Raw genomic sequence first — 19,420 nt, forward strand, 5'->3', positions numbered from 1 at the left:
CACATTAACAGGTTACATTTTTATTAAATGTCAATAATGGGCTGTACATTTCCTCTCTTAAAGCTCAAAGAAAGTTTTACTAATATGTGTACAATCAGAAAAGTACAATTACAAGTTATCCCAAAATATTTTGATATTGCTACATCTGGATGGTTCCTCTACATCAATGCACACAGAGAATAGTAGAGGATTCAACACTATGGAACTCTCTTACTAAAAACATTCAGTCTGCGGTCGCTGGAGCAGCTTCTAAGAAACAACTGAAGACCCACATTTATTTAAATTGGCCTTTGTGTCTCCTTGAGATGTGCGTAAGGTTATTTGTTGACTTTTGTTTTTATGTTAACCTTAACTTCTGGCACGTTTTTATTGTCTTGTGGTCAAACTGTGATGCTCTACTACAGTCGCAGTAAACACATGTTTTAACCTTAGGATTAAGAGTCAAAGTTAAGGAAAGGTAAATGGTTTGAGGTTTAAAAAAAGTGATTAGCTTTATATAACCTGAAGGAAGGCATTTGATGCCACAGGAAACAAACCCGGCGGGCACCTCGTCAACTTCTGATGCACATTTTAGATAAAGTCTTTGTCTGGTACAGTTCAATAATTTTCTCTCACCAACAAAATGATGTCTCGCTTTGAGAATTCAAGAAGAAATATTTCCTACACTTTAAAAAAATTATTAAAAAAAGCCTTTTGTCATAAAATGCAGCACATGGTCACATGATCTCACATGCAGGATTACTTAGGAACAACACTTGCTTGTCTTTTGCCATCAGTGTCCAACAACTTGTGTCCTTTTTGGTGATACAGGTTTACACCCTCTGTGATCGCATTGTCCTTTTGTCCAACCTGTCGTCGATAACATTTAGGCTCACCATGTTTTTATGCCACAGTAAAACTATTTCACTTTTTAATTTCCCTTATTTTCAGAGTGTAGTACTCCTCTTGCAGCTTCATGATCTTTAGTTTCATTCTGATTTTCTCTCTCTTCAGCTGCTCAAGGTCCATTGTATCCAGATTACAGGAAGTGGAGACTGGAGTGCTCTTTGAGGCTTGGGGAACCCTGTGGAAGAAACATAAACAAACATAGAAATAAATAACTGAAAACAATCAAAAATGTACAAATGAAAAATTAAATCGTATGTCTTGCTTAAATGCAAATGAAGCTTCTTTGTGCTATTTGCGTGTTGCACCTTACCTTGTTTCTGTCTCCATCCCTTGTAATTGTGCAGTATCATGACCAGATGTCGTTACCTCTGTTTCGTCATGACAACCGTCATCCAGCTCCCTCTGAGGACCTACACAGGAAGTAGAATATTATTCCACGTGGTCTTGCACAAACATTTAAAAAGACTTTTCTAATGGTTTCTAAATAACTTGCACGCTGTGTCTAGTAGGGCTGTCCCGAATACCATTTTTCGGGCTCTGGATATTTGGTAGTAATCAGCAGGGAATATTCGTTCCGCGCGTGGGGGGTGCGTAGTAATCAGCAGCGAACCGCTTCGACACGTGTATTTCAGTTTATTCACGGCATTCATTTTGTTATTCTACAGTATTGTTGTTTTATAGTTATTTGTTAATGCAACCCAATTTGTGCAAGAGTAAACCCTCTCCTAAAGAAACCCACTCTCAACCCGTCAGATGTTATAAACTACAGGCCTGTCTCTCTCCTCCCGTTCCTTTCTAAAACACTTGAACGCGCTGTCTTTAGACAACTCTCCTGTTATTTCCATCAGAAAAACCTTCTGGATCCGCACCAGTCTGGTTTCAAGGCAGGTCACTCCACAGAAACTGCCCTTCTTGCTGTCACTGAGGAACTGCACCCTGCTAAAGCAGCCTCCCTCTCCTCTGTCATCATCCTTTTGGACCTGTCCGCTGCATTCGACACGGTGAACCATCTCCAAGAACTTGGAGTTTCAGGCTCTGCACTTTCCCTCCTCATCTCATACCTCAAAGACCGCACCTACAGGGTTACTTGGAGAGGGTCCGAGTCCAACCCTTGTCAATTAACTACAGGGGTCCCTCAGGGCTCTGTTCTTGGTCCCCTCCTCTTCTCCTTGTACACAAACTTGCTCGGATCTGTCATTAGCCCGCATGGTTTTTCATACCACTGTATTACGTAACCATTGACTGTTAGCAGGCTCAATGTCGAGTCAAGGCAACATAATAAAGGAGACGGTAGCCGAAGTAGTCAAAAGAAGAATTTAATTAATAATTACCACCATGGTTGGACAAAGGAAATATAAAGTAATGACAGACAAGAACACGTACTGCACAGACAGGATCAGCCCCAGACAAAGGGGAAAGCAGAATCCTTATACATGAGGTAATGACGAGACAAGACACACCTGGGTTAATTACAAATGGGTACACCTGGAGGAGAAACGATAAGGACTACAAAACCATAACAGGAAACTACAGCTAGACATGACACATCACACTAGGAGCGCCTGATCAGGGCACAAACACATAACACACTGCTACGCTGACGACACCCAATTAATTCTGTCCTTCCCCCGCTCAGAGACCCAGGTCGTCGCACGCATCTCTGCTTGTCTAGCTGACATCTCTCAGTGGATGTCCGCTCATCATCTCAAGCTCAACCTTGACAAAACTGAACTGCTTTTCCTTCCGGGAAAAGATTGTCCCACTCTTGACCTAACTATCAACATCGGCCCCTCTGTTGTTTCCCCGACTCAGACTGCAAGGAATCTGGGTGTGATCCTAGATAACAACCTGTCCTTCACTGCAAACATCGCTGCTACAACCCGCTGCTGCAGATACACGCTCTACAACATCAGGAGGATACGTCCCCAGCTGACCCAGAAAGCGACGCAGGTTCTGGTCCAGGCTCTCGTCACCTCACGCCTAGACTACTGCAACTCCCTCCTGGCTGGTCTACCTGCATGTGCCATCCGACCTCTGCAGCTCATCCAGAATGCAGCGCCTCGTCTGGTCTTCAACCTTCCTAAATGTTTCCACAACACGCCGCTCCTCCGCTCCCTCCACTGGCTTCCGGTAACTGCTAGAATCCACTTCAAGACAATGGTACTTGCGTGCCATGCTGCGAATGGATCTGGCCCTTCCTACATCCAGGACATGGTTAAACCGTACACCCCAGCACGTGCACTCCGCATCAGCCAACCGACTCGCTGCACCATCGCTGCGAGGGGGACCCAAGTTCCCATCAGCAAAAACACGTGGGTTTGCTATCCTGGCTCCAAAATGGTGGAATGAGCTCCCCATTGACATCAGGACAGCAGATAGCTTACACACCTTCCGGCGCAGACTGAAAACTCATCTCTTTCGATTCCACCTCGAGCGATAGAATTACTAACAAAGAACTGCTAACAGAGCACTTATATACTAATAAAGGGCTGGCTTATCTAAAGCCAGTTGAGTAGCACTTGAAATGTTTTTGCTCTATGAAACCTGATGTACTTATATGATTCTGTTTTCTTCAAGTTTGTATTTTGTTGGTCGAACGCACTTATTGTAAGTCGCTTTGGATAAAAGCGTCAGCTAAATACAATGTAATGTGTTCTTTGAAATTGAAAATGATATTGCATTGTGTTTGTTACTTTCGTTGCAGTTGTATTTGTCTTAAGTGTAATTTGGCTTGGCTTTCTAATGTAATGGACATACTTTTATTTTGAAGGAGTTAGCGCAGTTGATAGGAAGTTGTTGTTGCTATGGAAACAACGTGACGGAGATTAATGGAGAAAAAGTCATATCTTCATATAAAGACGGAGAAAGTAAACGATAGCGTTTATGGTTAAGTGTTAGCACCCCCCGAAGAGGCACAAGCTCTTACGTTGATATTGGAGATTTCAATAAATAAAAAACGAATATCCGAATAATCTCTTCCTTACCTTCCTGAATGTATGCTGTGTTTGAGGCAGCGTCTCTGGTGGTTCCAGTTATGTGTGTGAGTAACAGCGGAGGGGAGCCACTAAAGATGGCAGTCTGAACGCTGGCTGTTTCAGTGTCTTCAGCTTTCTCCAGGACTTCAGGTTTGATTGTTGGTGTTGAGGTAGCTGGAGCAGATAGCGATGTTTCGGTTTGAAGTTCTCTCTGTCCATCTTCTTTTATTTCATTACTTTGTGTAAACCGCTCCGCTGACGGTTGGACGGTTGTTGAGATATCAATGGGATCATCTATTGGCGAGACTCTGTGAGCTCCCCTCTCTTCATTTTGTGCACCCTCGTGCAATGGCTTACACCAACTGTCTGCTCACAAATTAAATGAAGGTTAAAGATTAGACACTTGAATATTAAAGTTAGATAAAGCTGTGGAATTATCTTTCTTGACTTTGGATGTCGCCCATAATAAAACATAGTCCATACTGACACACATCTATAGATTAAAATGGCTTTCAGCAAAACTACGGAAGCCCTGAGAGGCAAATGAGAAAAAATACTATAGTGATTCATTTCACACGTCTGATCCAAATAGTTTTCTCTCCTGTGTTTATGACTTGAGAACAGAAAAAAAAGAACATTTCGCGGTCACTAGGCCTGTCGCGATAATCAATAAATTGACTTATCGTACGATAAATAAAAATGGACTCGATAACTTTTCTGAGCTCGATAAATTGCCGTTTACATGCGTGTTTGTTTACATAAGGATGTGACCAGCATTGTAGCCAGGAGAGCTGTGGCTGCCAGCCCGGCGCGCTGTGAGGGGTCGGGGCTCACACACAGCCAGGTCAGGACACTCAGCGTGCAGCAGCCAAATTAATAATATAGAGACAAGCAGGAGACAACGTGTGACTTACCCGAGGGGAATTTGAAGTTAAATGGAAGTGGTTGCAAAACCTAATTCCACATCTCCGGTGTGGGAATATTTTGGATTCAAGCCAAATCAACGAGGCGAACCTACGGACTTGAATGGGCCGGGCGGTGTGTCGCATTTGTTTAAAAAAGGTAGCAACAAAAGCTAGCAATACGACCAACCTTAAACTGCACCTGAAACACAACCTACCCATTCCATGTTCCCAGCTGGGAGCAAACACGGCAGCTCGAGATGGAGAGCCCCCACCTGCCCTACAGAGAGAGAGCTCTGTTTTCTGAGTCTATTTAATTGATTGTTTTGGTTGCGTTTGATTTTAATTAATTTGTTATTAAATGTATTTATTATATATAATTTATATATTTTAATATTATTTCACATTTCATTTGCAATGTTGAATGTTCAATACAAAGTTCTGTTTGATAGGATGTACTTGACTTATCATTATATATTATCATCATGTCAGTGGTCTAAAATGGTCTTACAACGGTGCCGACAATATCATCGTTTATCGCAATCATTTCCGGGAAAATGTATCGTCCAACCAAATGTATTATCGTGACCGGCCTAACGGTAATCTTTCCAGATTCCTTAATTTCTTATAAAATCTGTGAAACATGTTTCGGTCACCTTTACTGTTGTTATCAGCAACATCAGGAACCGCTCTTTCTTCCTCCTCCGTTTTCATTGCCAAAACTTTAGACATGCTCTCCGATGTGAGATCTGGGGGCGGGATCTTACATTTCTGGGAGAATAAAGGAAATGCAGCATTATCATCACGGTTATGTTGCATATCACATTGTATTCTGATTTGAGTTGCCGTTCCAGTCGCTCTCCTTTTAGATGTATCGTTGGGAAAGTAACCTCTCAGTGATCATAGTGAGAATGCTGCCAATTAAGGGTTTGTTCTGGTTTCTTGAATAAAACGTGTATAAAAGGACAAATATCTTACATCAATCCAAAACTGCAGAGGCTTTCCCCCAAAGATCTCATATCCTGTGGGGTCAAACCAGCGGCCCTCACTCTTGATACACTTCTCACCTAAACACACATAAAGCAACACATGTCAAAAAACAAAAAAGGCTTTAGGAATCACGAATAAGGAAATAGAAAAACAAGTGTGCTTACCCCTCTCCAGCTTCTCTACGAAGAGGATTCCCGTTTTGTTTCCACAGGTCACAGTCACGAGTCCTGAATTGTGCACAAATGGACATAATTGTCAAACAAACAATGACTAACAACTTTCAGAATATTTATTAGCTGCAAAAATATTGAGTGTATTTTAATGTCATCGACAATGTTCTTAGAGAATGTCTCGCACATTGCAAAACAGCTGGTTTTGTCAAAATAAAAGATAAATGGATGCTAAATGTATTATTTCTACTTGGTTGTGTTCTCTTGGTGTGTTCGGATGTGTTTGGCTGCTCATCGTCTTCCTGATCTTCCTCCTCCTCTTCATTTGTCTCTTTGTCCCCATCATCTACTTCATATTTTAACCGCTTTTGGTTCAGAATCCTGGAGCTACTTCTTCGGTTCACATGTTCCACTTCTTGCGGCTCCATTCTTCTGTTTTGAAACAAACAACATGTTAGACGGCATTCACAATGTTGTGTATTGTGGTGAAAGTGTTTTCAATTGGATCAAAGTTATTTAAGTAAAGAAAGGGTTCAAGGCTTTTATTGGTCATGTGTGCATAGCCACAGCGTAGTTATGACGATGAACACCTTAGGTCACAGGCTCCTTCAACAGAGCAACACAATAAAACAGAAAAAATAATGCAAGTGAATACAAAAAGAAAAATAGTAAAAAAGTGGAACAGTGCAATAAGAGTCTATATGCAAGTGATTGAATATGATATAGATACATCATTTCTAAATTGTAGCCAGATTAATATTGTTTCAAAAGTTCAGGTGTTTAACAAGGATATAACGTTTTTTATATATATTTTTTTATAACGAAATAGGGTGTTAAAATAATAATGTTCTACAGTCATTTTTAACCAGAGGTGGGAGAAGTACTCACGTCTTGTTATTGAGTAATGACTGCATGAATGGTGGTGAGCGCTCCTGGGGTTGTCCATATCCACCGCCGCTACTATGCATTAATTCCCTCATCACGGAAAAGCTTTCCTGAATAGTGCTTGTAATGCTGGCAAAGTTGGCATTTATCTGCTGCATGTTGTCTGCGTTGCGGCTGGATGTTTGCTCCATTGTCCCCAACATCCTCCTTTTTATTTGGATGTCTTCCTGCACTGCAAGGTCAGCTGGAAGTGTTCTCTTCAGCCGGTCACTTCTGTGGCTGTTCAGCTTTGGCTTGAATAAACCAGAGCATTTTTTTTTTATTATTACACAATAGGACCATAACCACCTACGGTGGCCCTGAAGTGCAAGACACCACAGCATTTCACAAGACACCACAGCATTTCAGAAAACACAACAGCATTTCACATTGGACGGAAAGGGTATTACTTTAGGGAGAACACTTCTTGTTTGTGAAATGACGCTTCGTGATTGGTCAACACCCGACAGCGAAATATGTCCCAACACATCAGCCGTTAGCACACACTCAGAGCTCCTCATATCTGTTCAGAAACTGGACACAAGTTAAACATGTACAAACCACAGAATGTCTATGTCATGGCGAATACAGTCGCTGCTTTATTTATGTCTGTATGACGTTGTTGAGAGTGTGGACGGAGCAGCAACAGGTTAGTTTAGCCTGATGGGTCCGATTCCATTCAGAAAACACGCATTTTAAAAGCTTTTCGCCTGCCGTCTTATCTGCAGACTTGTCAAAGCATTAATTCGTGGTTTTTACTAACCGTTATCAGTATGTAGTTGCTTCGGCATTATTTTGAAACGTGTATTACAATTAAATCACGGTCAAATATGTTCATGTTGTTGTAGTTGGTATCTCCCATAGGATTTACATGGAGGTACGCCCCGCCCCCGCTCCAGCGCCTCTTGTTTGAATGACAGGAGCAAACACAGCTGACAGCCGCGGTAACTCGAAACTCGAGCGATTAGAGCGATGCGAATATTGGGTGGTCTACCATAGTATTTACATGGAGATAAGCCCCATAAAAACCATGAATGAATAAAGCATTAATTCTGCGTTTACTCCTGTCATTCAAACAAGACTCTGGAGAGGGGGCGGGCCGTATCTCCATGTAAATCCTATCGGAATCGGATCGATCCGGCTAAACTAACCTGTAGCTGCTCCGTCCACGCTCACAACAACGTCATGCAGACGTAAATAAAGCAGCGACTGTATTCGAAATGACATAGACAGTCTGTGTTTTGTATATGTTTAACTTTTGTCCAGTTTCTGAACAGATATGAGGAGCTGTGAGCTCTGAGTGTGTGCTAACAGCTGACGGCTGATATGTTGGGCCAATCACGCAGCGTCATTTCTTGACTGGCAGCAAAAACAACCAATCACAGCAGTGCTTCTATGGCTGGCTCTGTCCAATCACAAACAAGAAGTGTTCTCCCTAAGGAATACCCTTTCCGTCCAATGTGAAATGCTATGGTGTTTTGTGAAATGCTGTGGTGTCTTGTGAAATGCTGTTGTGTTTTGTGAAATGCTGTGGTGTCTTTTGAAATGCTGTGGTGTCTTGCACTTCAGGGCCACCGTAGCCACCAGATAACGTAAGACCAAAGGCATGTTGTGAAATAGCACATTCAACTTTTACAAATACAACAGTTCTCAATACCTTCTACTTTTACAAAGCTTAAACATTTTCAGTTTTTCTGTGGAAGGTACTGTATCATAGTATGTAGCAAGTCCGTTAAGCTTGAAATCATGAACAGTACCTGGAGCAGATCCCTGTGATGCTTTACAACCGCAGCTGGCAGACTTTCGCTGGATTGGCTCGGCTGTGGCAAATCTTTGGAACGCTCCAAACTCGGGGATGAACTTTGTCCGGAAGACGACTCTTCCAGGTCCCCCGTCTCGATGCCGGAGCTCAGGGAGCCAATGGTGCGCGTAGCAGGGGAGCTAATGGGGCACGTAAAAGGCGAGCCACCCCAGACCTCTTCACACAGCTCGAAAAACAAGAGCATAACACGTCCTTGGTGACTCCGACTCCCAGTGTTCACCAACTGCCTGTACTTGGTGCGAATTTGCTTAAGCTTGGCGGTAAGTTGGACCCTTGTAATGGCGTTCGCGTCGTGAGGGAAATCCTTGTCTGTTTGGGTCCTCGGATACTGCTCGTGAAATGTGCGAGAAATATCGATATATTTACACTTGCAGGACTCCCAGTCAACATTCTCCTGTACTTTGGTCGTTTTGTACTCTAGTGTGACCCGAAGCAGAAGTTCTACCTCGTCGTCAGTCCACAAAAATGCCCCCCTTATTGCACGAATATCTGCCATCTTCTACCTTGTTTGTTTATGCCTGATGCTCGGGGGTCTTATTCGCTGCTTTTGGTGTATTTTGTGGCGGAAGTACAGCGCCACTTATACTACAGCGTCTCCAGCGGTTTCGAGCGGTACCTCAAACTTGTACGTAAATACAGCACTTGAGTAAATGCACTTAGTTACTTAACAACACTGTTTTTAACACTACAGTATTATTTTAGTTTTGCCTGGATACAGTAGCCTACATTATTTACATTACGACATGTAAACATATTCTAGTAATATCCAAACTACCTGAAAAAGTGTATAAGAAAGGACAACATTCACAATTGTAAACCTAATATATCATGTGTGTAAGGTAAAATACACACATGCCAACGAATGTGACATTATACTGACCTTGCGATTTTCATCGTATAAAGTAATTGGTTTTAAAATGTAAGATGTGTAGGCTATGTTTAAAATCAGTATCTGGTATGAGGGGTAGGGGTAGGGTAATGTTGTGAATCGAGTGGCCCATTGTGGTGGTGGGGTTATGGTATGGGCAGGCGTATGTAATGGACGACGAACACAGGCCACTCGATTCACAACATTACCCTAACCCTACCCATCACACCAGATACTGACTGGTTTAGTCATTTGAGCACACTTATTCCTAGTGGTATAACCGGCAACACTAGGAATAAGCAGGGGTTGCCAACCCCTGCTTTAAACAAATAATGCGTGTAAATATGCCAGATTTTAGCTTTGAGTTTCCATCCGTAGTCCCTCACTAATACAACATATAAGAACAAGACATTTACAAACATAGCAAAAATAAATACATGATATGCCTATTGGTTACTGGTGGCGTTTTATGAGTTTATGTTTATCAGTGTATTTGTTAATATAGACACCTAAAGTATATCATATATTATGTGATGTAAATATGTTTATGCAGGGCCGCCCCTGGCCAACTTGGGGCCCCAAGCGACATTGTGAGATGAGGCCCTCCCCCAACCAACAGGAGTGAAAAAAAAAATGTTGGAAACAAAGTAGGCTAGTTTGCAAATATAATTCCTGTTTATTATTATTATCAACACAGTTACTTTTTTATACAGTGAGGTAAATGGTAAATGTGCATGAATGTCGTTCAGTTTACAGGTGAATACGTCTTAATTTCCTGCCAAATACTAGCCTCAAAAAGATTAAAATATAATTAATGCAAATAAACTACTTCTACTAATAATAATGATCTTAATCAATTCAATAATATAAATACTATGTTATTTTATTATAATATTGTAATATAGTCAAGACAAAACATGCTTATGACAAAACTGATATTTCTTAAATCTGTATTCTAGTTCCCTCTGTCAGCAATGTATCAACAACGACACACACATTTCTCTCAATATTTCTCTGTGTTGTGGTTGACATGATGATGACTGTTAGGAGTTAAGGGGAGAGGCTGAGCATCACCATGAAATGTGCAAATTGACATAGAAATGAATAAAAGGGGGGGAAATGCCCCATGTTGTTTAGGCTGTAAACTTGAACTGTTATGTAAGCCAACTAGACAGACAGTTTATCTCTCTTCCTCCTGTACATTAGCAGATAAAAGGCATCACATACTTGAATGAATAAAGAATGCTGGAAATAACTGCATCTCCATTAGCCTATATGCTATGCAGAGACTGCCTTCTTCATGTCGTGAATTGCAGCAGATGTTTTAATATGGCAATTGGCAATTTGACTTATACAACATTCGCAAGTTGTACATTTGACTCATACAATAACCCACCTTCGAGTGATGCTCTAGTTTCTTCATGTTTTGTTTTTTTTCCCTCTTGCTTGCGCCGGACTGAAACTGTCTTTTCACGACATCTCTTCACCTGCATAGTGGCCGTATCAAAGTCGTGATTGGTCAGATGTCGATTCATTGCAACGGTGTCGGGTTACAGACTTTGTCACCTCTCACTCTCGCGGGGCCCGGCCGGGGGGTGCGCGGAGAACTGAGCACAGCAGCTGAGGACCTCTGGGCGAGGCCCCCTGCGCAAGGCGGGGCCCCATGCAGCCTGCGTGATTGGCCTGTAGGGAGGGGCGGCCCTGTGTTTATGTGAGATAATGGTTGCTCAGTACGAAATGATAAAATGTGTTATATGCTGCAGGAAGGATACAGTATATTGTTGAATATATATTAAAGATAGCTATATATATATGTATATATATACATATATATATATATACATATATATATATACATATATATATATATATATACGCTGCTAGGACAGTCTTGCAATAATGTACATTCTCAAAGATATTGAGCTTCTCAGCATGCACAGCAGTCTGAAAGTATGTCTGTTTATTTTGTCCATGTACATTTTTTTACAAAAATGTATTACGTGAAATCAGAACATTTGTTTAAAAAAAGAAAATCACCAGAATAAGCATTGACAAAATGAAATCAGAAAAGAGTGTCTTACCACTGCTGTGCCAAAACAGAGGAAAGTAAACCGAAACAACTAAGTAACTGACTCAAACTGACTGGTCCGGTGTCATGTTAATGTATTAAAGAAACCACCAGAGGTCGCCATCCCATCATATTTACAGTCACATTGCACATTGCATTATAATCACAAAACACCCAGATTTAACACCAAGAAGTTATTTTTGACACAAAATACCACCTTAAACATAATATATGATTAGCTAGCTCTCTTTAAGATTATATGTGATAGCACAGGGAAGTGGGAAAACCAAACATGTTGAAAAAACTGAAAGAAAAATCAGGAGCAATAGTTGAACATCCATTAGAGACTTAATAACTAATTAGCCCACTGATAATGAATATTTAAACAAACACAACATATATAGTTTTTGTCATTATACTCGGCTCTTGCAATAGTTAGGATTAATATTAAATTCCAATGAACTGAATGAGTGGTGGGGCCCTTGTATCGATCAGTTGAACGCAAGTCCCTCTTTGATCAACCACCTTCTGAAAAAGTTGCCGTGGCGATGTGTTGCAAAAGCGGTAAAAATCCCTTATTAAGATGCATATTCCAAATTCACTAAATACATCACCAACTAAAACTTGATAAATATGGTCATCTCTCACACATCAGAAAATGATACACATGGCCAAAATCTGAATATGCCGTTTCAAATTCTGAATACTGGTTTATTTATTTTTTATCTAATGTACATGTAGGAAGTCACGTGTATATGATTCTCTGCACTCCTTTTTTTTTTTTTACTTAATCCTTGATTAAGCGTAGGTAAAGTGGAAATAGTTTGCAACAGAAGATGTGTAGACTTCCTGCTGTCCTGATGCCGATGGGAAATCGTTCCAGCATTTTGAAGTCAGGATAGCAAACAGGTGTATTTTTGTTGAACGGTTTCTGGGTCAAGTGAGCGACCAATCATGCAACTGCATTCTGGATGAGCTTCACTATCTCAAAACACACTAAATCCTATTGCTTTTTCTTAAAAAGCTGTGGATTTCTTCCTGATATAGCTGGACGAATAAACCATTTTTTGAGGAAAAACACAATCAAAATAAAAAATACCACCAGAGTCAACACAACTGGTGTCTGAAGACAGAAACATACCAGTGCTATTACTACCAGGAAGAGAATGAAAGTCCAAAAGTAGGAATTCATGTGGATGTATTTCTCTGCACACTCTCTTGCTCTGGCCTCTTCTTTTCTCCACATCTCGATCAAGCCTTTTTCCAGGTCTTCCTCCCTCAAATGCTCTTTCAGCTGTTTCTCTTTGGTGCGTATCTCCTCAGCTCTCTCTGCCAGGATGCTCTCCTGTATTTCTCTTATCTTCCTCTCCTGCTTTGGATACAGATCTGTTTTGTAATGTCCCCCTCCATTCAGGGCCACTAAGGTCTGGATCTTTTCCAGGAAGCTGGTCACTTGGTCCTGGTCCTGCGGGTTCTTGTTGTCGAAGACGTGAAAGCCACCGCTGCACTTTCGTAGGAAGTTGCGGAGTTTGTCGTCACTCTCGGTGATGACGCCGTTTATCGTTTTACCTTCCAGACGATCCCCATGGGTGAACAGCACGACGGTGTAGTCCCAAATCTTTGGGCCAAACATTTCCTCCAGCAGGGAGTTGGTGTCTTCGTCTTCCTGAGTCATCCTTCCTACCGGGACAACCAACACAAAGACGTGAGGTCCTGGTTCCTGGAGTTTGACACACTTCAGAATATCCCGCACGAGTGTCTCCTTGTTGCGGTTTGTCTCAAAAAGTCCGGGAGTGTCAATCACAGTGACAGGCACATCCTTTGTTTCCCCTTTCACAGAGACGGGAACATCCTTGACTGTCCCGCTACCCGCCTCACAGTATCGAGTGACTCTCTTCAGCCTCATGTCTGATAGAAACACCCGTTTTCCGATGAGGGTGTTCCCACTCGAGCTCTTGCCGACCCCGCTCTTCCCAAGAAGCATGATCCTCAGGGGCGGCACATCTGTGAATTCAACAAATGGGAAAGATTTTACAAGACGGGCACAATCTGCTTAGTTTTGAGCATTTTTGTTGAAGCCCAGCTAGCTTTATTCAAGTGTTTAAATAGTGGTTATAATGGTGGTCCATAAGCGGTGGTGTAAGACGTATTTACTTCCTTTACTGCAGTAAAAGTACCACACTATGAAAATACTTCAGTACAAGAAAAAGTTTGGCATTCAAGACTTAACTTAAGTAAACGCATTCAAGTGTTATCACCAACATGTTTGAAATGGTTTATTTAGCAGAAATAGGGGATTTTTTCCAACATCTTGAGGACCATATCACCCTTAAAGGGGCCCTATTCTGCTTTTTGTGGGTTTCCCTTTCCTGTAGTGTGTTATATCCGTTTTTTGTGCATATAAATGGGCTGCAAAGGCTACAATTCCAGAGGTCCATAGCGAGAGTAGAAATTGTAATGTTGCTAAATGGTGCTACAAGTATAGTTCGTTATTTGAGTAATGTACTGCCACTGTGTATTCACCATAACAGGCGTGCAAGAGGTGAACACTAGACATTTTAACCAAAAAATACATAGGTATTTTATTTACTTTTTGAGTATTCACCAAATGAAATGTTATACTCTACTCCACTCTACCATGCTGCACTGCGATATATCAAATCTACCCTATAGGACTCATCATTGCAAACTGTATAGCCTAACTGGATGGTCCTCACTTAGTGTGCGTAGGATGCAGCATTGGTTTTTATTAATGTATAAAGCCATCTTAGGAAAGCTTCCACTGTATATTTGTGCCAGATTTGCTCCAGTTTGTGACTCCTACAACCTCAGATCCAGTGCCTGGATACGGGTCCAGTGCCTGGATACGGGTCCAGGTTCCTGCCGTGCAGACTGAGGCTGGGAAAAGGAGTCTTTTTTATGATGGTCCTTGGTCTTGGAATGACCTTCAATCACGCCTCAAACTGACGGCACTTGTCCCTATAGCCAGTTTTAAATTGAAGTTGTCTGAGGTTCTTAATAATAATAATAATAATATATTTGATTTATAAGCGCACTTTTCATTTGCGTAAACAAAACTCAAAGTGCTACAAAATTAAAAATTAAAAAGGGTGAAACAAAACAACAATAAAAAAACAATTAAAACAACATAATAAAAGCTGTGACATTCATGCCCGCATGGCATAATGTGGGGGATTTAAAAATCTAGTTAAAGGCTATTCTAAAAAGATGCGTTTTTAGGCCTTTTTTGAAAGCCTCCACAGTCTGTGGTGTCCTCAGCTGGCTTGGGAGGGCATTCCACAATCTCGGAGCAGCGGAGCAGAAGGCTCGGTCTCCCATGGTCTTCAGTTTTGTCCTTGGTGGGATGAGGAGGTTTGCCTTTACTGAACGTAGGTTCCTCGTGGAGGTTTGTGGGGTGAGCAATTCCTTGATGTAGGAGGGAGCATTTCCATATATGCACTGATGAGTGAAGAGGGTGATTTTGTAGTCAATCCTGAGTGAGACCGGGAGCCAGTGCAGTGATTTGAGGATGGGTGTGATGTGTTCGTACTTCCGCACTCTCATCAGGATCCTAGCAGCTGTGTTTTGGATGTATTGCAGCTTCTGGATGTTCTTGCTAGGAATCCCAATGAGAAGTGCGTTACAGTAGTCCAGCCTGGAGGAGACAAAGGCGTGGACAAGCTTTTCAGCATCTGGCAGACTGAGTGTGGGGCGGAGTTTCGCAATATTTCTCAGGTGGTAGAAAGAGGTCTTGCATATTTGCTTGATGTGGGCCTCAAAGGTCAGGTGAGGATCCATTTTAACTCCCAGATTGGTAACCGTTGTTGAGAGTGGAATGTTCTGACCGGAGAAGGTGATGCTGGTGATGGCAGATGAACGGACCTGATGTGGAGTGCCAATAAGAATGGCTTCAGTCTTGGAGCTGTTTAGCTGGAGGAAGTTGTGCTTCATCCACACCTTTATCTCCTCCAGGCATGTGGTTATTGTGGATGATGGCAGAGGTGCAGAGGGGGTTGGGTTTGCTCTGATGTAGAGTTGTGTGTCATCAGCATAGCAATGGAAAGATATTCCATGCCGGCTGATGACACGACCAAGGGGGGATATGTATATGGTGAAAAGGGTGGGGCCAAGGACTGATCCTTGGGGGACACCGCAAGTCACAGAGTGAGTTCTTGATTTAGCCGCTCCCAAGGTGACGTGCTCAGTCCTCCCGGTGAGATAGGAGGTGAACCAGTTTAAGGCAGAGTCAGAGAGTCCAATTGTAGTGTGAAGACGGTGGAGTAGGATGTCATGGTCGACGGTATCAAATGCTGCAGTTAGATCCAGGAGGATGAGGAGAGATGGAGATCCGGTGTCAGCTGTCATCAGCAGGTCATTGGTCACCCTGACTAAGGCAGTTTCTGTACTGTGGCCCTGGCGGAAACCAGACTGGAATTTTTCAAAGAGTTTATTCAGTGTTAGATGTTCCTGGATCTGAATGGCAACTACTTTCTCCAGTACCTTGGATAGGAATGGCAGGTTGGAGATGGGTCTGTAATTGGCTAGGACTTCAGGGTCTAAAGTGGGTTTTTTGAGGAGTGGTTTGATGACAGCAGCTTTTAATGGTGGTGGAACATGACCAGACTGGATGGACTGGTTTATCACTGAAGTGATCAGCGGACTTATGGCACCAATGTTCGATTTAACCAAAGCTGTGGGAAAGGGGTCCAGGGCACAGGTGGAGGGTTTCATCTTTTTGATGATGGCCTCAACTTCATGCTGCGAGATGTTAGTGAAGCAGCAAAGAGGCTGGGTCGGTCCAGGCTGGGGGTTGACGGTCAGGACTACCAGCTTACCACCAGCTGCTCTTGCAGTAATAAGTAGTGTACCTTTCTTACTGTCCTAATGTGCACAATGTAGTGACTGCTTTTCGTCTTTTGTTTTCTTAGTTATATTCTCAGTATTTTATATGTTTGTGTTATGTGTTATGTGTAACGTTGCTGCCTTCTTGGCCAGGTCAGCATTGAAAATGAGATTTTATCTCAATGCTTTTATCTGGTTAAATAAAAAATGAAAATTATTGAAATAAAAAGAGGACATGAGGTGATTTTCTTAGAGGCTTCAGTTTAAGACATAACACACACAAACAGTTAAAAAGTCAGCCTAAATCCTTGTAAATGAAGTTCAGTTTATTTTTAAATAATGTGGCTTTTGTCTATGGACATCTGAAAATAGAGAGACCAACTGAAATATATAAGAGTTCATTTTCATACTTACGATTCCCCTGATCCTCCTGCTCAGCACAAGGCATGATGTCGAGGTTGTTTACATTAATCTCTTCCATCGATTCTTTGTTCTGTCAGTGTTTACAGTGTTCACCCTCCGGATGCCAAGATGGGTTTTAGGAGGGAAGTTCAATGTGATGTAGATTTCACTCTCCCGGTCCTGACTCCTGACTGCCAAGGAAGGAGAATGAAAGTGACATTATGAATAGGAAATGTAATAAAGGCAGGATACAGTACATGTTTTACGGGCTTACCCTGCCAGTATTTACCTAGTAAGGAAATGCCTACGCATAATTACACAAAACTCACACATACCCTTACGTTTGGCTCCTAAATCTCACGTGAGAAAAATGTGACCAAAAGTAAAAAAAAATGTAAATTACTTTTGGTAACATCCTATTTTATTTATTCTCATGTGGCCCTTGCCATATTATACATCCGTTCAACTTATCCTATATGTGTTTGGTATTTTAAAGTTGTATTTTGGAGTTGTATAATTTAGAGTATAAATAATATAGAGTTCCTCGGTACCAGCAGTGTGAAATACATATTGCTATTGTTTCTATACAGGTCATTACGTAGGGCAGGCCCGGTTCCAGAACAAAATGACTTAGGGTGCATCTGAGATTAGAGAGGGTGCAGTGGTAAAGTGCTATTTTTATAAGCGGGGAGTGGACCTAACACCCTCTAGGGGGGGTCCTCACCTCCTCTAGGGGGGTCCGGGGGCATGCCCCCTCGGAGAAGATTTTTTTTTTTTTTTTTTTTTTAATATTGAAGTTAAAAGCATCAATCTAGTGCACTTTGAGAGCAAAATGAAGAGATCTATGGATCTGTGCTCTTTGCTTGATTCATGCCTTCCCAGTCCGTTATCACGTACAACAGCATGACGCCAGTTGTTGTAGCCAGTTGTGGTGAAGGCATCTGACGTACTTGAACCGAAATGTCTACATGCAGAAGATGGCATCTTTTTTACAGCCAATCTCTGTTTTGAAACCATGAGCTGCACAATGAGCGCCTTACCCCACTGTACAGGCGAGTTGGGTACTTTTTTAAATATACCTGGGCAGACTCTGTTTTGCCGAGGTCCTCTGGCACTTGCGGGCCGCTGAGGGGTGGCGGTGTTTGGGGCAACAAAGACGGCTGCTCCGCCTCCGTGGGCGAGGCGGGCAAAGCCGGCGAGTCGGGCGGGAGGACGTTAGTGTCCACGACAGTGGCCGCGGGTAACGTAATGTCCCCATGATCTGAACTGTTGTTACCTGCAGTGTTACTGCTGGCGATAAGGGCTGGTTGTTTTAACCATTTTCTGATGTCCATCACCGACTGCTGTGTAAGCACCTTGCAGATGAAAAACGCGCAGCGGCACAGGTCACGCGCACCTGACATGATAACGTTACTTACCGTTTAAATTGACCAAATAAATGCAGCAGACAATGCTATTTAACCACAATTACAATTTATTTTATTTCAACTATATTCTTCTTCTTCTTCTTCTTCTTCTTCTTATTACTACTATTATTATTATTATATATGTAATATTTTTGACTTTTCATTTTTTTGACTTTTCATTTTTTTGACTTTTCATTTTTTCTTTACTTTTCAAATGAGCACCGGGCCTGACGTAGGGCCGCCCATATGAGACAGGTTTCTCCTGTTGGCCTATTACATTTTCTTTTTGATATCTAAAACAAATAAATCCCCTAAACGTGGAAGTTTTACGGCTAATTCTGACCGCTAAAATACGGTCCTTTCTGCAAGAAAGATTACAACTTTTACACCAAACGGAGACTACGGGCCATTGTTGACAACCCCAAATCTGATAAAATGGTCCTATACGTATTCCCGTCTATTTCCGCTTTTCCTGGCGCGAGGTAATGCGTTCAAAGTTCAACCGCATTAACTGACTTTAAGCGACCCAGTCCGATATCAAGTTGAAGTAAAGCATCTAAAAAAACCGAAATCTGCGAGACAAATCAATATTCTCCACCCGAATGTTATGGAAAGTTAGAGAGGGAGTTAACGTCACATGCACACAGGCACGGCTACTATAACTGAGTTACAGCAAACACACAACAGTTATGTCCAGTTACATTTGTTTTACCAAAATGCAGTACGAGAAAAAACCAGAAGAAATAACCAGCTTTACATTTGTCTAAGAATCCCCAGAATAACGAGAGAGTGTCTTACCGCTGCTGTTCACAAAACAAAAGAATTGAAAGAGAAACTAACAAGTGACTGACTCACCTCGATGATGTTCAGCTCTTCCACCCAGCAGAGACATATTCATGCTTTAAAGAAACCAACAGAGGTCACCACTCACCAAAACATTAACAGTCACATTGCACAACATAATCATAAAAACCCTGAATAATTCAAACGTGTTGCTAAAATAAGTGACCAGAAAGGTATTTTACTTAGTTTGCTTTAAATGAAGAAGCTTTGGTTTCAGGAAGACAAACAAACTTCATTAATCAGCCTGAATTATTTTTGAATAAAGTTCATCCATTGAATACTCACCCTGATCCTCTTGCTCAGCACCAGGCCTGATGTCA

At 41.9% G+C, this 19,420-nt stretch overlaps 2 protein-coding genes across 4 annotated transcripts; both read right to left on the bottom strand.

The window, feature by feature from the left end:
- Positions 1 to 4: 4 nt before the first annotated feature.
- Positions 5 to 9,227, bottom strand: LOC117451120 (uncharacterized). Of its 2 annotated transcripts, none has more exons than XM_034089239.2 (9): positions 8,607 to 9,227; positions 6,814 to 7,103; positions 6,176 to 6,354; positions 5,920 to 5,982; positions 5,744 to 5,832; positions 5,422 to 5,536; positions 3,873 to 4,229; positions 1,199 to 1,298; positions 5 to 1,063 (listed from the first exon to the last, which is right to left on the bottom strand). In XM_034089239.2, exons 1-9 carry the CDS (start codon positions 9,165 to 9,167, stop codon positions 904 to 906), a joined length of 1,914 nt encoding a protein of 637 aa, XP_033945130.1. In that variant the 5' UTR covers positions 9,168 to 9,227; the 3' UTR covers positions 5 to 903. The 2 variants fall into 2 exon arrangements, with proteins under 2 accessions (XP_033945130.1, XP_033945129.1); XM_034089238.2 differs by having other exon boundaries at positions 6,176 to 6,357.
- Positions 9,228 to 11,484: 2,257 nt separating this feature from the next.
- Positions 11,485 to 19,156, bottom strand: LOC117451491 (GTPase IMAP family member 7-like). 2 transcript variants are annotated; one of them, XM_034089817.2, is made up of 3 exons: positions 19,113 to 19,156; positions 16,864 to 17,042; positions 11,485 to 13,611 (listed from the first exon to the last, which is right to left on the bottom strand). In XM_034089817.2, the coding sequence occupies exons 2-3, from the start codon at positions 16,928 to 16,930 to the stop codon at positions 12,611 to 12,613; spliced, it is 1,068 nt and encodes a 355-aa protein (XP_033945708.1). In that variant the 5' UTR covers positions 16,931 to 17,042; positions 19,113 to 19,156; the 3' UTR covers positions 11,485 to 12,610. The 2 variants fall into 2 exon arrangements, with proteins under 2 accessions (XP_033945708.1, XP_033945707.1); XM_034089816.2 differs by lacking the exon at positions 19,113 to 19,156 and adding an exon at positions 19,056 to 19,108.
- Positions 19,157 to 19,420: the final 264 nt, after the last annotated feature.

Source organism: Pseudochaenichthys georgianus, chromosome 8 (assembly GCF_902827115.2).
Source record: "Pseudochaenichthys georgianus chromosome 8, fPseGeo1.2, whole genome shotgun sequence".
Classification (NCBI taxonomy): Eukaryota; Metazoa; Chordata; class Actinopteri; order Perciformes; family Channichthyidae; genus Pseudochaenichthys; species Pseudochaenichthys georgianus.

What these genes read in the sequence shown, in the direction of transcription:
- LOC117451120 (XM_034089238.2), bottom strand. Translation starts at nt 9,167, where the DNA reads ATGGCAGATATTCGTGCAATAAGGGGGGCATTTTTGTGGACTGACGAC. An exon ending in TCATTACTCAATAACAAGAC is followed by an intron (nt 6,358 to 6,813) that starts GTGAGTACTTCT and finishes GTTTCAAAACAG; the next exon opens with AAGAATGGAGCCGCAAGAAG. An exon ending in GGGATGGAGACAGAAACAAG is followed by an intron (nt 1,064 to 1,198) that starts GTAAGGTGCAAC and finishes TTTCTTCCACAG; the next exon opens with GGTTCCCCAAGCCTCAAAGA.
- LOC117451491 (XM_034089817.2), bottom strand. Translation starts at nt 16,930, where the DNA reads ATGGAAGAGATTAATGTAAACAACCTCGACATCATGCCTTGTGCTGAG. An exon ending in GCAGGAGGATCAGGGGAATC is followed by an intron (nt 13,612 to 16,863) that starts GTAAGTATGAAA and finishes TTGAATTCACAG; the next exon opens with ATGTGCCGCCCCTGAGGATC.